We start from the raw sequence: 15,717 nt of genomic DNA on the forward strand, positions 1-15,717 counted from the left end.
TTCTTAAAGATATAATAAACCTATTCTTATAATTGATATAATATTTTTAAATAAGTTACATTATATAACTATATAACGACGGGGCAATAGTGGTGAGCGGTGTTGGTCGGTGTTGCAGATGCAGTGGTTTTGGTGGCGGTGATAGATCAGGGATGCGATGGCTGGCGATGAAAGGTGTGGATCTAAGGTTGCTATGGTTTATGGATTATTGGATTACCTTTCAAACATGTAACAGTTCTTTTCATTAAAAATAAAAATTTTAATATACTTTCAACAAAAAATTAATTTATTTTTATCAACAACCACTAGCTTGATCTAGTGATAAAAGTGTTTGTCTTTCAACTAAATGATTGTGGAATCTAGTCTCACTTAAGAAATGAGGGTAATGTATGTGAAAAAAAAAAGTGGATGTTAAAAATGTTTATCAAACAAGTTTGAGGTGAGTGGCATGGGCTTTAGCCATGATTTATTAAAAACTAGTGGTGTGCACATGGGCTTTAGCCAATGGGCTTAGTATATATTCTTAATGAGAATAAGTATTTCTTTTTTATATATTTATACATTTTTAAATATTACTTTGCCGTAATAAAATATTTCCGTTTAATATTTGTTGTATTATGTTTTTGTCATTTGTATTGTTATATTATTTTAATAATAATAATAATATGATTTTTTAAACATTCAATAAAAATATTTAAGAAATTTTGTACGTCAAAATTAAACTTCTAGCAACTTTCAAAATGTTTGCTTAGAAAGCAAATTTTATCATTCAACAAGTTCCACCTAAAGACCGATCAACCGAATCAAAACCAAAACTAATCAACAAAGCCTCATCAAAATAATTGACTCAACGAATAACCAGTTAATCAATTATGTTTTCATATGTTTTTTTATATATATAGAAAGTGGCGGTTCGACTTCAATTACATCTCGTTCCATCCCAGAATCACATCGAGTTAACCGAACTTGCCAACTAAACTGCACCAAACTAATTTCAAGGAGCCATCTCCACCGAACAATCAGCCATCATCTTCACCTTTAATTGGCGATGACAACTAGGGGTATGCAAATATTGGGTCAGCCCGAGAAAAACCGAAACCCAACCCGAAAAAAAACCAAAACAGGACCAAACCCGTATGTATCGGTCAGAACTCGGTTCTTATTCTAACTAATTTTCGGTTTCGGGTTCGGTCTCGGTCTTGGACTGAAATGAACCAAAGCAGACCGACCCTACCCGAAATAGTCAAAAGTACAGCAACAAGATCTTCTAGTAGTGAGAGTATGTAATCCATTCTTCTCATCACCGAAATGGATTGAAAAACAAGACAAAAGAAATAGTGAAACAAAGAAATCAAGTAACCCGTAGAGCAAATACAAGGCTGGCCATGGCATATGGCAGGGTAGTCGACGGCCATAGGCCCGACTACCCGCTAGGCCCGGAATTTAAAAAAAAAAAATTTTTACGAAAATCTATATCTATACTTAATGTTTCAACACAATTACATAATAACTAACTTGGTCTAGTGGCAAAGATGTATAACTTCCAAACAAAAGGTTGTGGATTCTAGCCTCATTTGAGACACGTTTTAGCCCATTTTTATACATTAGTTTTTTAAACAAACCAAATCATAATCAAGGAAGCCAATTTAAAAATTAAATTATTTAAACTCAACAAAATCTCTTTTAACTTTAGGCCCAAAATATTTTTTGCCTTCACCCCAAAATATTTTTTCAGTTCTCGGAATCGGCCCTAAGCAAACACACACTGGTATGTGTTCGAGAGAGAGTAAAAGATAACTAAAGTGAGAGAGATAATAGTTAGTATTGAATTAATACTTTTTTAGTTAAAAGTACACTTGACAATGACTCAACAATGAATTTGCAGCCTTTTTTGAAACACCCAACGTGCATCAACTCATCACACACCCTTTCTATACATATTAATTAAATCAGGTCCACTACTTTGTATATTTGTGATATTCAATAATCAACAACACCACCATGAAGACACCAGACTGCCAGAGCATCTACATGAAGCCACCGTGTAAATTTCTTGAAATCTCATGAACGACGGTGAACGAAAGCAGATGGGGTACAGAATGCAGGTTCGGTATCGGTCTTTTCTTGATACCCGAGCACTGAAACCGACACCATCCAATACCTGAAACGAACTAACAGGTGCAGTCTTCGGTTCTTGAATTTACATCTATCTCGGTTTCGGGTCGGGTCGGTTTTAATGCGGTTCGGGTTGGGTTGCTTCTGTTGCACAACCCTACGATAGTAGAAAACTATAACTCAGGTACCTGGAGAGTGTGAATGTGTGGTATCTTTAGCCATTTTTTTGTCCCGAAATCCCCTAGACTTCATGATAACAACATATGCCTCCGCTAACCTCAGGATACAGTGTTTTGTCAAAACCAAGATGCTTTGTTGTAACATCCCAAAATTTCCATAAATAATATTAAAATATTATTTACGTTGGAAGAGTTAAATTGAGCTAGTAGAAAATAATAATATTATAATAATAAAGATATAAGGATGGTAGGCTAAAATAAATAGAATTAGATCATGGACTTATAATGAAGATGGGTCTAAGGTTCATGGGCTTGGGAAGTATAAATACCCCCCTTAAACCCTAAACCCTTCCCATCTTCATCATTCTACACCTTAGCCTACACCATAAAAAACACATACTTAAGCCAAACACTCTCTACACTATTGTATTCAACGATCCAAGACCAACCGAAGTCAGTCGTGCACAGCTGAGGAAGGGGATTACGATTAACTCTGAACGTAACAGAATCTAGGTGAGTTTCTAGCCCCTTTTTCTGTTTATGTTTTCGGGGTTGTGTGCATACTTAATGTGGTAGTTTGATATTATATATTGCTTGTTTAGTAATATATTTGGATGAAGAATGTAGAACGTGTATACCTGTTTAATTATTTATGTTGGTACGCTATATATATTTATTGTATATATGGTACGCCTAAGCAGGTGTATGTACGGTATGCGAGCTTTGCGTCCGTTATAGCAAGTTAGGATGGCAAATCCCTCTAACTTCCATTGAACATAGACGTGGCATGTTATAGCTTTGTTAAGGACTGTGGACCTTATACGTGTTATAGATGATAGATGCCAACTTAGATAAGGACCGTGGACCTTATACGTATTGTAAATAGGTGTCAGCATTGGAAAGGACTGCGGACCTTAAACATGATCGAAATGTAATGTGGTAGCATAGGGGAGGATTGCGGACCTCGTACGTGCTATGATATAGGTTTCAGCATAGGAAAGGACTGCGAACCTTATTCGTGTGTAAATGTAATGTGGTAGCATAGGGGAGGACTGCAGACCTCGTACATGCTATGATATAGGAGACAACATAGGGAAGGACGGTGGACCTTATACGTGTTGTTAATGTAAGATGGTACAGGGAAGGATCGCGAACCTTGTACGTACCATGAATGGTGAACATAGGTAAGGGCTGGGGACTTGTTACGTGTTCACGACCTCGAGTATAGGTATAGACGGCGGATTATGAACATAATCTTGGTTGTCTAAGGTAAGTGTTGAGAATGAATGTATGTAAGTATGAAAGAAAAGTAACATGCTAAGTATGAATATGTATCTTCGGATACGTATATGTATGTAAGTATGTGAACATATTGTATGTTGTCTGATTAACTAGAACTCACTCAGCGTAGCTGACTTTTTGTATGCGCGCAGGTAAATAGGTTTAAAAGAGCTAGCATGAGGAAGACACATGACATGGCTTGAACGGCTAGCATCTAAAGATGGAAGAAATGATGTTTTACCTTACGGCAAGTATTTAATGTTTTGCAAGAAAATGTTGACTTAAATAATTTCGCGAAAGTTTTAATTCACTATGATATTTAGAACTGTGTTTATGGGTAAATCCAACGTCAATGTAGGGCACCCGAACTGGGGCTTTACATCTGGGCATTTGTAAAACGACGAGCGGGCCAAAAATTGAATTTTTTTAGAACTCGATTTGAAAAAGTGGGGATTAAGGTAAAAGGTCGTGGCGTGAAGATGTTGTTTCTTCCATATCGGATCAATTAAGTCGATCTTGTCACTAAGATTTTTTTTACTGCCTCCCAGGTACGATACACGGATGCACACACGTACGGAAGTTCGGATCCTAAATCACCTTGGGCGATCGTGAGCAGCCTTAAAAGAGGTCCCAGCAACGAGGCAACGAGTTTACACCCGGAAATCAACTGACCATCGCTGACTATGTGATTTCGAACAAGGCAGCCCTCCGGTTGGTTGCATTTCACACATTGAGACCATTCGGGCGAGTTTACCATGACTATGAGATTATCGAACACGAATGTGAATTGCTGTAAAGTCAAAAAGTCAGTGGAAGCACGGGTGTGGCCAACAACTACCAAATCAACTTCACTGGTTACATATCTTATCATGTTTAATACATCAACGTTACCAAAGATGAAACGTGTAACAATTTTTCCTCGGTTGGTTATGTCACATATCCATTCAAGTTCCTTAAAGTCTTGGAGATTCATGTCCACACATTCTACGACGCATGGGGTTGCCATGACATCGGGAAACATAACTTGGATGCTTTACATAACTGATTTGTACGGCTCGGCGTTGTTGATAACTACCTGAAAGACTTTATCACTTCCAACTTTTACAATCATTTTTCCGAAAGCGGAGAGTAATTGATGTTCTGAAATAGAGGCGTTGTCGAAGGACTCGAGTATACGAACGAGGCTTCACCATGAGCATGTGCTAGTATAGTAGCTTCTTTATCTTCACAAGAGGCGATGGCTCTTTCAACATCATGATGCATTTCAACAATAATCTCTCTTAAGATTGAGTATCTCAGTGCAGCACATGATGGTATTGAAGATTTGTGTGACATTTGTCATTTTCGGTCTAACTTGTATTTGTATTATATCAAAAACCCGACCCGTTTTGATATTTCGGATCCGTTGTTATTAATAAAATGTTGGGTTTTATGTTCGTGTATGTTACACATGTGTCGGATCAATAAAACATCTTTTTCGGTGCGTTAAGACACATCTTTATGGCTTAAAATTATTTAAAACAAACTTAAAGGACTAATTTTGTCAAACACCTCTTATTGTTTTGTGCATTGTTTGACCATTTTAACCAATCACTTGCATGTTACCTCTTATGTGTAAACCATACTTTTTCCACTATAAAAACAAGCCTCTTGCATCCATTTTGGTTGCTCATTTTTCTCCAAATTCTCTAAAACTAAGATCCAACAATCCATTATTCAAGTTCTTATAGTTTACTCTTCAAGGTCAAACTAATACTAATCTTTGTTTCTAACTAATTATTGTTACTTAAAGCTTGATGTTGCAATATATATATATATATATATATATATATATATATATATATATATATATATATATACACCCCTTGTTTCCTTCGGCTTTCACTTCTCCGGTCACGGTTGATTGAAGTGTTGTGCTACAAGGCAAGGCTACATGGAGGACTATTATAGTCCTTGATAAATACTTTAGTTTATGCTTTAATGTATGCTTACTAATGTTGTTTAGTTTCTAATTACTTTAGTTTACAAATCATTTTAATAAGTTATATGGTATTGGGTATGTGGCCACCATTCTCGGTTTCATCCCGAATCAAGAGCCGAACCAAAACCGAACTTTTGTTTAGATATTTTATTGTTAACATATTGTATGTAAGACATGAGTATTATTATTTTTAAGTTTATTTTAATGAGTTCTATGGTATTGGATATGTGGCAACCATCCTCGGTTTCATTCCGAGTCAAGGACCGAACCGAAACCGAACTCTTGTTTAAACACTTTAATTTAACATGTTGTATGTAAACTTGGGTATTATTATTTCTAAGTTGTTTTAATAAAGTTCCATGGTATTGGGTATGTGGTAACCATCCTCAGTCTTATTCCGAGTCAAGGACCGAACCAAGCCCGAACTAAACCGAGTTCACTCGCTTAAGACACACTAGTGTGTTTTGAGCCACCGAATCTCATATTTTCTCTAAAACTATTTTATAAACTAATTTTAAATTGTTTTCTTAAAACACTTGGTATGTTGGATCTAACTTGATCTTATAACAAGTTTGGACCGACAAAACCAAGCACTCGCTTAACGAACGTCGAGGTTCTTCTTAATAGAACTACACACTAGGTTAAGCTTCTTTTGATTTCATTGAGTTATCTCATAACATTTTGGAATCTCGGCTTCGAGCTTGTTCAATTATCAAGACTCGAACCGACAAATCCGAACACTCGTAAAATATCGTTTTGGCATCTATTTAACTTTGCAATATTGCAATTATACCCAAATATTTACTTAACAAAGGTTAAGTAAAAACTAATAAATAGAATACCGAGACCCGACTTTGAATAACTTACTTTTCAAAAATCATTATTTTAATTCCTTATGTATTTACATTTTAGCCTTCAAACTTTAATTATTTATGTTACTAGTCAAGTTATTGTACTTTAAAGCTTTTAAAAACCATCTACTAACTCAAGACCCGTTGTACTTACCCTTCCCCCGTTTTATCGCAAACCATCCTTCAATTTACTTATTTCACGTGAGTACATTTCATCCCCCGTTTTCATTTATATATTTTTTGGGGTAGCATGCATATTTATTCAAAACAATAATGATTTAATACACTCTATCCTCAAACCACAAACTCTAGGGTGTATGATACTTAGAATACTTGCTCTATTGTGTGTTATATGTTTCATATGTTTTACGTGCACAAGTGTTTATTTTTATGTTGTTGTGGAGCCTCAATAAGTATGATCATACGCACCCCTAACTACTTTAGCCTTGTGCTAGTAATATAGGGCCTCATTATCCGAGTATGTCAGTTGCTACCGATTAGAAAGGATCCTCATTTACTTATGATTTATATACCGCAATTGTTGCTTTTATTTATAGTCTCATATACGATTGTGGATTTCGCCTCATGTTATATATACTCAAAACTATGAAATTGCTCACCAACATTTCATGCTAACAAATATTATTTTATGCATTGTTACAGGTTTGATTATTGGTTGATTGGAGTTTGAAGATACCATTTCGTTTGAGACCGTTTAGGTTATTAGAAGAATAAACAATATATTTCTAATGTTTGATGTTATTTTGTATGAACAAGTTGTGTTATTTGGTTGATTGAATGAAATGAATGAGTTGTTTAAATATTGTCACTTTAATAGTGTCTTGTGTTCTTGGGCAATCCGTTACACCCCGGCATGTTCCGCCGCCTTTGCTCGGGGTGTGACAATTTGGGGTAAATGACTGAATCAGTTACCTAAAATGGGGAGAATTGGCAGTGCTAGACTTTAAACCTTCAGCTAAAAAGGATCGTCCAATTGCAAACCCTAATTTTCTAGATTCAGTATCCACCGCACCACCAGGATTACTACTACTATTATTAACAACCAACTCCAGGTTAACAGACTCACCAACCTTAGGGTTTGCTATGGCCGATTGTTTGATCCTCTTCTTCTTCTTTCCTTCCCGTTCTTCGTTCCTCTTCTTTCTAGTTGCTGCCTCTTCTTCGTCTTTCACTATGATCTGTTGCATTAGCTCCCTAACCTCGGCAGTCACTTTCTTACATTTACCGATTTGTGTGTTGCCATCAACAATGTGATGTTTCATTCGTCCGATCCCGCCTCTAACGAAGAAACGTCCGCATACTTTGCACCTAAAACCAACATCAGCCTGAGTTTCAGATTTTTCTACTCTTTCAATAGAGGATCGACAGCTGGAGGAGGCTCATCGGACATCTTTAGGGTTTTTGAGAGCGATTGGTGAGAAAGGGAGAAATTAGGGTTTCTTTAGAGAGGGTGATAATGAATACGATGAGTTTGGTTATTTGGGTTGGTTTAACTTTTCTCAAATTTATTTCATCAATATAGTAAATATCCATTATTTTTCCTTTACTTAATCCATACCGGGTAAAATGTTATTTTCGTTCTTGTGGTTTGACAAATAATGCGAATTTAGTTAAAAAGTTTATTTTTGCATACGGACCATCCACGTTTCCCAATTTTTTCCAATTACATCCAAATCACTAACCCCATTAAATTTAATCTTTAAGTTAGGGGTAGACATGTCTTTTCACTCATTCATTATTATAATATTTATTTCAGTGAACTACGGTTTTCGTCATTGTGGTTTGTCCAAATATGCGGTTATAGTCTAATAGTTTCAAATTTGCAATTTTCGTCCCTATAATTTCTTTTCACTTGCAATTAAACCTAAATTCACTAACCCCGTTAAGTCTGGTCGTTACACCCATGAGCGTGCCCTTCATGTGAGGGGCATGTTTGTCCTTTTTTTTCCTTTTTCCCCAAATACACCCTAGCCCCACGTGAGGGGCTTGTGAAATAGGACTGAGGTTTATTTGGGGAGAATAACAACAAAACTAGTCGTCACATGAGGGGCACACAAATGGGTTGACGACCAAACTTAACGGGGTTAGTGAATTCAAATTTAATTTCAAGTGAAATGAAACTACATGGAAGAAAATCGTAAATTTGCAACTATTGGACTAAGGTAGCATATTTGGACAAACCATAGGGACGAAAATCGTAGTTCACTGAAATAAATATTATAGTAAAGAAAGAGTGAAAAGACATGTCTACCCCTGACTTAACGATTAATTTTAGCGGGGTTAGTGATTTGGATGTAATTGGCAATAATTGGAAAATGTGGATGGTTTATATGCAAAAAATAAACATTTTGGACTAAATTTGCATTATTTGCCAAACCACAAGGACAAAAATGACACTTTACTCATCCATACTAGCATGGAAGCCCGTACTTCGTGACGGAGTCGTATGAGAGTGTTAGAATATAACAATGACAATTTATTCCTTTCTTATAAACATATTTCATACCACATACATGTGTAAAATGTATGTGTAAAAGTTTCACATTTCCACCGACAATGTTAGCTCCACTGCTCTACACAATCAACAAACCAGTATAATTAATATTCCATTACTGTATCAATAATCCAAATCATGAGCAACAAATTCAGTAATCCATAAGATCTAACCAAATACAATGTATTATAGCTTCCAGTTGTAGATGATCTCTTATATCTTATTGGACAAAATAATGCATTAAATATGGACAATATAGGTAAATTTGCTTAAAAGGAGTAAAGTAACAAAGAAACATCACAAATTTACAATGTGGTAGAAAAACTATATGAGTTAATAATAAATTTACTTAATATATCATCACGCCTTAAGCCAACACAAATTCAGAAACTTGTATCATTTTACATGATTATGATCAAATTATGTACAAAATCTTCGATATACAAAGAACTGATGCGTTACCATTGTTACCCTACAATTTGAAAAAAAAAACAATAAGAAAAGAAAGGACAAGTTTGTTTTGTAGGCATTGTAACACACGATCTCATTCAAATTAGGTCTCTTAATCCAGTTTCCATATCCAAGTTCCAAGAACATTTTAAAAACATTTATGGCATGAGAAAACTGCTCTTGAGTTTTTTTTAAAGAGAGAAATAAAAGGAAAATTATAGACAGTTCAAAGATGGGTGTTCTTGAGTTTTTTTAGGATGGAAAGGAAAGGAGTAGGAGGGTTTAAATTGATGTTTTTTTCCAATAAGTTATCCTCCCAAAAATGGGATGATTACTAAGAATAGTTATTTCCCAATAGTTATCCTTTCCGTTCTTCTAATTTTCTTCCAACTCAAGAACACACATAATTAAAAAATTTCCTTTATTTCCCTTCCCTTTCTTATCCTTCCCTCTCCTTTCCTTTTATTTCCTTGGTTAAAAAACTCAAGAACATGGCGTAAATCATCCATATGTCATCAGTCTTGTTTTTTTTTTTTTTCCCAAATTTTCGCTTCGTTTCGGTTTAAGTTTTTACGGTTTTGTTACGGCAGGATTTTTTTTGTTGTTGTTGGTTTCATTGTCGTTTTTTGGTTTTGCGTTCTTTGATTTCGTTTCGGTTAGGGTTGTATTAGATTTTTGGTTTCGGTTGGGGTTTCATTTTTTTGGCTCATTTTAGTTCGAATTTAGTTTATTTGGTTGTTTAGGCTCAGTTTCGGTTTTCTGAATATAAAATTTGTTTTAAAGGATCTGATGGAATGAGTATGAGTTAAAGTAATCACCTAATAATTAATAAAAAATATTCAGTTCGATCCTTAACTGATTCACAAACACCCTAGGTAGCGATGCTCTCCGCTCAATAGCATTAATTCCAAATTAATTAGCTAATAACAACATTTTATCAGCTCCCATCCTTTTGGCATCTATCATCAGCACTACTTGTATGAAACGAAATATGTGAGTGTAGTAGGTGCATTACATCATGATCATGCACCATCGACCATACACATGGTTGCATGAGTTAAAACTTGGAATTTAACTACTAATTAATAATATATATATATATATATATATATATATATATATATATATATGGATGAGATGATTATTATTTTGCCAAATGCAACCCCAAATTCAATACACCAGTCAATACTCCAACCTTTAAAGCTTCCAAGACTAATTATAAAAGAATTCTAAGAAATAACAAGCTGCAAGCTAGCTTTGGTTTCAAAGTTTCAAGCTTAATATCCTCCTTTCTTTCCTCTAAAAGCTATATTACAAGTTTATATATGCTTATAAACCTCACCCCATGTAGTACGTGTCTTTAACTTGTTATTGACACATTCACCTTATATAAACTCCAACATGCTTGACAAGTACGTGCCCGGTCAGCCCGAAATTCATTTTGTCCAACAATTTTCAAAAATCATTTTGAAGACATATTTGTTGTCATGATGCTTGTTTTAATTTTTCAAAAAGCTGATTACACTTCATGTAATAAAATTATTCATAAGTCTCAGCTATCAGATCATATAGGGTGACAAATTGAACAGATCTTGATCAAATTTTATGAAACTTCATTTTCAACAAAAAGGTATAAGAAACTATATCATATATGCTGTCATAATTCTCCAAAACTTTTCTAACCCTAAACCGAAAAATCAGTGTCAAATGTTTTAGTTACCGACTTCATCACGATGCCAAAAACAGCACCAAACGTCCTTTTCGTTTCAAGTATTAACAACACAAAAACGCAAAACTACCTGTCAACATTTACACCTCAGGTTTCTTTCCATTTCCATCGATGGACCCTTGACCACCAGAAGAACTAGACCCTTGAACACCAGAAGAACTAGACCCTTGACCACCAGAAGAACTAGCTCCTTGACCAGGGTTAGTTGAGGGATCATATGGTCGGGAAGCCAAGTAATTAACAGCAGTGACCACATCAGCAATTGAAGGTCTCATGCCTGCTTGTTCCTGAACACACATTGCAGCTACAACTACTGCTTGATATAATACTCGTTCCGGATATTCGCCCTTTAGAGCCGGGTCTGCCATTTCCCCCCACTTCCTCTTATCTTTAAAAAACGGCCGCGCCTATTAAAAAAGGTTAAATATTAGTTTCTGTAAACATTTTTTTTTAAATTGACAAATAGTAAACATAAAAATTAATGCAATATATGAAAACAGTAAATGATGAAACTTGGTTGTTATCATTATTATTATTATTTTCAAGAAAGAGATTATCAAGGGTGTGAACATTATGCACACAATGCAGTTCTTTTTTAGTTAAGTTACAAGACATAAAAATTAATACTTGATCAAAAAACCACGCTCCTGACCCGTTTAACTACACGGGTCAAATGGGTCAAACACCGTATTTTATGATTATGACCAAAAACATGATTAATATTGAAAAGTTGCTATATTAAATTTCGATCGTATTCGGTATTCCTCCATTTAAATAAAAATGTTCCTATCAACTTTTAAATTATAAAAAAACATTTTTTTTATTCTAAAGAGTCAAACGTTGACTTTTATGTTAGTATTTCCTTCAAATTAGCATCTTATAACGAAAAACAGAACAAAACTATATATAAAAAACATACCCACGCAACAAGATATTGATCTGACTCAGGTTTTGTCGTATCATGTGGTTTTCGGCCCGTAATCAGCTCTAATAACAAGACCCCAAAGCTATATATATCCGACTTGTACGTGAGTTTACCCGTCATTGCATACTCAGGAGAACAATACCCGTAAGTCCCCATAATTTGAGTCGTAACATGAGTTTTGCCTCCAACCAGGCCCACCCTTGCCAACCCGAAATCTGATAACTTTGCATGATAACCCTCACTTAACAAAATATTTGAAGCTTTCATATCTCGATATATAACCGCTGGCTTCATTTTGTCGTGTAAATACTCCAGCCCTCTTGCTGCACCAGCTGCAATATTGATCCTGGTGTTCCAATCGAGCCCCTTTCTGGTTGCCCGATAACCTGGCAAAAGGGTAAAATCGTCACTTAAAAACTAAACAAAACTTTTAACAAGCACCCGTTTTAAAGACCACAAGCGTTATCATGTTTCAAAATTAGTAAACATTTTCAAATTAGTAAACATTTTCAAATTTACGCCCTGCTTGCGGTGCGCACATATAATGTATATATGTGTGAACCCTTGGGTGGGAAAAAGTAAAATTGCACTAATTTTGACGTTATTTTACTAATCACGTGAAAATAACGTTAAAAGTGGCGGAAGGTTAATCAGGCATCATGTGGTGGCGTTGATAGCCGAAAGACAAGGGCACATGCACCAATTAGCCGGTGTCCCGATGATTGAGTGTTATGTGTCTTATGTCCAAGGCTTGATTCAAAACTACTATCGAGCCGGGGGTCTTACCGGAAGCAGCCTCTCTATCCCTATGGGATAGAGGTAAGGCTGTCTACATCTTACCCTCCTCAGACCCTACCATAGCATTGCTATTGGTGGGATATACAGAGTACGATGATGATGATTTTCAAATTTGGATCCTAGAATAACCCATTTGTGTGTTTTACTCAATAAGAACTAATATTAAAGAAGTATACATATTTTATTGCTGTTCCAATCGAGCCGTTTCTGTGGGCCCGATGAGTAGGCAAAAGGGTAAAATTTGTCATCTTAAATAAATTATCAAAACTGTTAACAGACATTCATTAGTGTTCCAACTGAGCCGTTTTCTGTGGGCCCGAATACCTAAGAAAAGGGTAAAATTGTCATTTTAAAAAACTCAACAAAACTTATATCAGGGCATCCATTATGTTCCAGTCGAGCCGTTTTCAGTGGGCCTGATGAGCTGGCAAAAGCGTAAAATTGCCAATTCAAAATATGTAACAAAACTTTTAAGAGACACCCGTAAGTGTTCCAACCGAGTCGTTTTCAGTGGGCCCGATGACCTAGCAAAAGGGTAAAACCGTGCTTCTAAAAATTTAACAAAATCACATTTAGAGACTGTGATCCTTTACATATTTCAAAATTTGTGTCTTTTACTCGAAAAGAATTAATATTAAACAAACAAATATATTTTAGAGGATGAAAAAAATACCGTGTAGATGATCCTCTAACGAGCCTAAAGCCATATACTCATACACCAGCAATCTATGTTCTCTCTCAGCACAATAACCGATTAGTTTCACTAGATTTGGGTGATCCACCCTGTTTAACGTCTTAACCTCCATGACGAATTCCCTAACTCCTTGTTCTCCGTTTGGATCTAACTGCTTAATAGCCACAATCTGTAACTAACAAAAAAAAATATATAACACGTTAACATAACGTTACAAAACAAAAAAATCAAAAATGTAACTAAGACTGATTTTCACTAACCTGACCAGAATCTTCAAATCTTCCTCTATAAACTTTGCCGAATCCGCCTTGACCCAAAATATATCTAGATCTGAAATTTTCAGTTGCGTTCACTAACTGTTCATATGTGAACGTTCGTGCTTGGTTCACACCCCTTTGTTCTTCATGGAGTACATTCTTCTCATCAGACTCGTTTGAAGCCGATGCTTTATCGACAATTTGTTTATTCTTTTCATCAGACTCGTTTGAAGCCGATGCTTGCTCAACCATTGGTGCTTTTCCTTTCTTCACTTCATTACCTTGTTCAACATTTGTTGAATCTAAATCTTTAAAAAACAACAATAAATTTCAATCAAAATTACTTAAAAAGACACTTAAACCACTAAAGGTTAAAACTTTAATGATCTTATAAGAAAAAGAACATGCCAATTATTAAACATTGTTCAAATAAATAAATATATATTCACTCAATTTAGTGAACTGACACATCAAAACATCCCTAGCTATCCAATGATCCTATTCTAACAAAAAAAAAATCAAGAACTTTATAATTTTAATATTATAGGTAATTTTCAAGTGCAAATTGATCCTACTATAATATAAGAAAGCCAAGATATTTATACTTTTAATATTATAAGTAATTTCAAGAGCAAACTGATTATAATTTTCTAAATTTTTTGAAGCATGTGTTCTTGATTCATAATAACTGTTTTATTAAAGTTGTAATTGATGACAAAAGATTAGCCATTATTTGAATTAAGATCAAAAGTTACAAACCTGTAATCATTTGATGAGGTCACTGGTGATGACAAATAATCAAATATATGAACTACAAAACCGATCCATAACCAAAAAATACCGGAAAAAAACCGAATCGGACCCAAAACCAAAACCTACAGTTTGATTTTATGTTTATGTAAAAATCGAACTTACGGTTTGGTTTTAGTTTTATATGTGATAAAAAGCGAACCGAATTTTTAAACTTTCGTTTTATTTTTATTTTAAGTAATTTATAATAAATTATTAAAAATATGTAACTCAAATGTTTAAACGAAATGTATAATATTATTTACATTTTGGGCCAAAAAAATTTTCGGCCCAAAAATTTTTCAAACTCAAATGACAACCAAAAAAGATCAAAACCGAACCCAAACCGAAAACTCGAAACAAATAAAACAGAACGGTATTCAAAAAATTGTTAACCAAAGTTTCAGTTTTCGATTCCTTTGTTTTTGCCCAAAATTATCAATATCAAATGACAAAACCGAGAAAAACTAAAACCAAAAACCCAAAACCGAACGGTTATCAAAATTCAAATACTGACCCAAAACCGAAAACCCGGAACCGAACCGTTTTCAAAATTCAGATACCTAATTTTCAGTTTTCTATACGGTTTCAGCCCAAAGTCGACCCAAACCGAAAACCCGGAACCAAACGGTTTTCAAAATCCAGAAACCGAATTGTCAGTTTTGATTCGGTTTTAGCCCAGAACCAGTAATCATCTAATGACGTTACTGATCACAACAAATACGAACTACAAACTTTCAACAAGAACACAATTAAAGAATCAAACAGAAATGCATGTTTCACATCGTCAAAACAAACCCCAATCAAGAAACTATAAATGAAACTCCAATGATCACAGAACAATAATAATAATAATAATAATATGGAAATGAAGAAATGAAAGGCATTACACATACCAGGAGGAGTTTCAGTATCCGACTCATCATTTCGCTTGTTCTTGGATGATTTTGAACTTCCACCAATGCAACTGAAACAACCCACCATGTTTATTATTATTATTGTTGGTTAAAATTGTTGCAGGTTTTAGAGCGAGAGAGAGAGTAGTTAATTGGAGGTTTTAGAGAGAGAAAGAAAGAATGGAAATCAAAAGGCGTTTATATATTTAGTTGGTTAGTTATTGTTTTAGTCCTTTTCGGTTTCAACAATAACTTAT

General features: G+C 34.8%; 1 protein-coding gene across 1 annotated transcript; it reads right to left on the reverse strand.

The window, feature by feature from the left end:
• Positions 1-11,846: 11,846 nt before the first annotated feature.
• On the reverse strand, positions 11,847-14,088 carry LOC143578744 (putative serine/threonine-protein kinase PBL5). Its single transcript, XM_077062226.1, has 3 exons — positions 13,779-14,088; positions 13,498-13,687; positions 11,847-12,412 (listed from the first exon to the last, which is right to left on the reverse strand). The coding sequence occupies exons 1-3, from the start codon at positions 14,025-14,027 to the stop codon at positions 11,979-11,981; spliced, it is 873 nt and encodes a 290-aa protein (XP_076918341.1). The 5' UTR covers positions 14,028-14,088; the 3' UTR covers positions 11,847-11,978.
• Between the last annotated feature and the right edge of the window lie 1,629 nt (positions 14,089-15,717).

This window comes from Bidens hawaiensis, unplaced genomic scaffold (assembly GCF_021521415.1).
Source record: "Bidens hawaiensis isolate Kalapana, Puna unplaced genomic scaffold, B.hawaiensis_p1.1 tig00029329_1, whole genome shotgun sequence".
In the NCBI taxonomy this organism is placed as follows: domain Eukaryota; kingdom Viridiplantae; phylum Streptophyta; class Magnoliopsida; order Asterales; family Asteraceae; genus Bidens; species Bidens hawaiensis.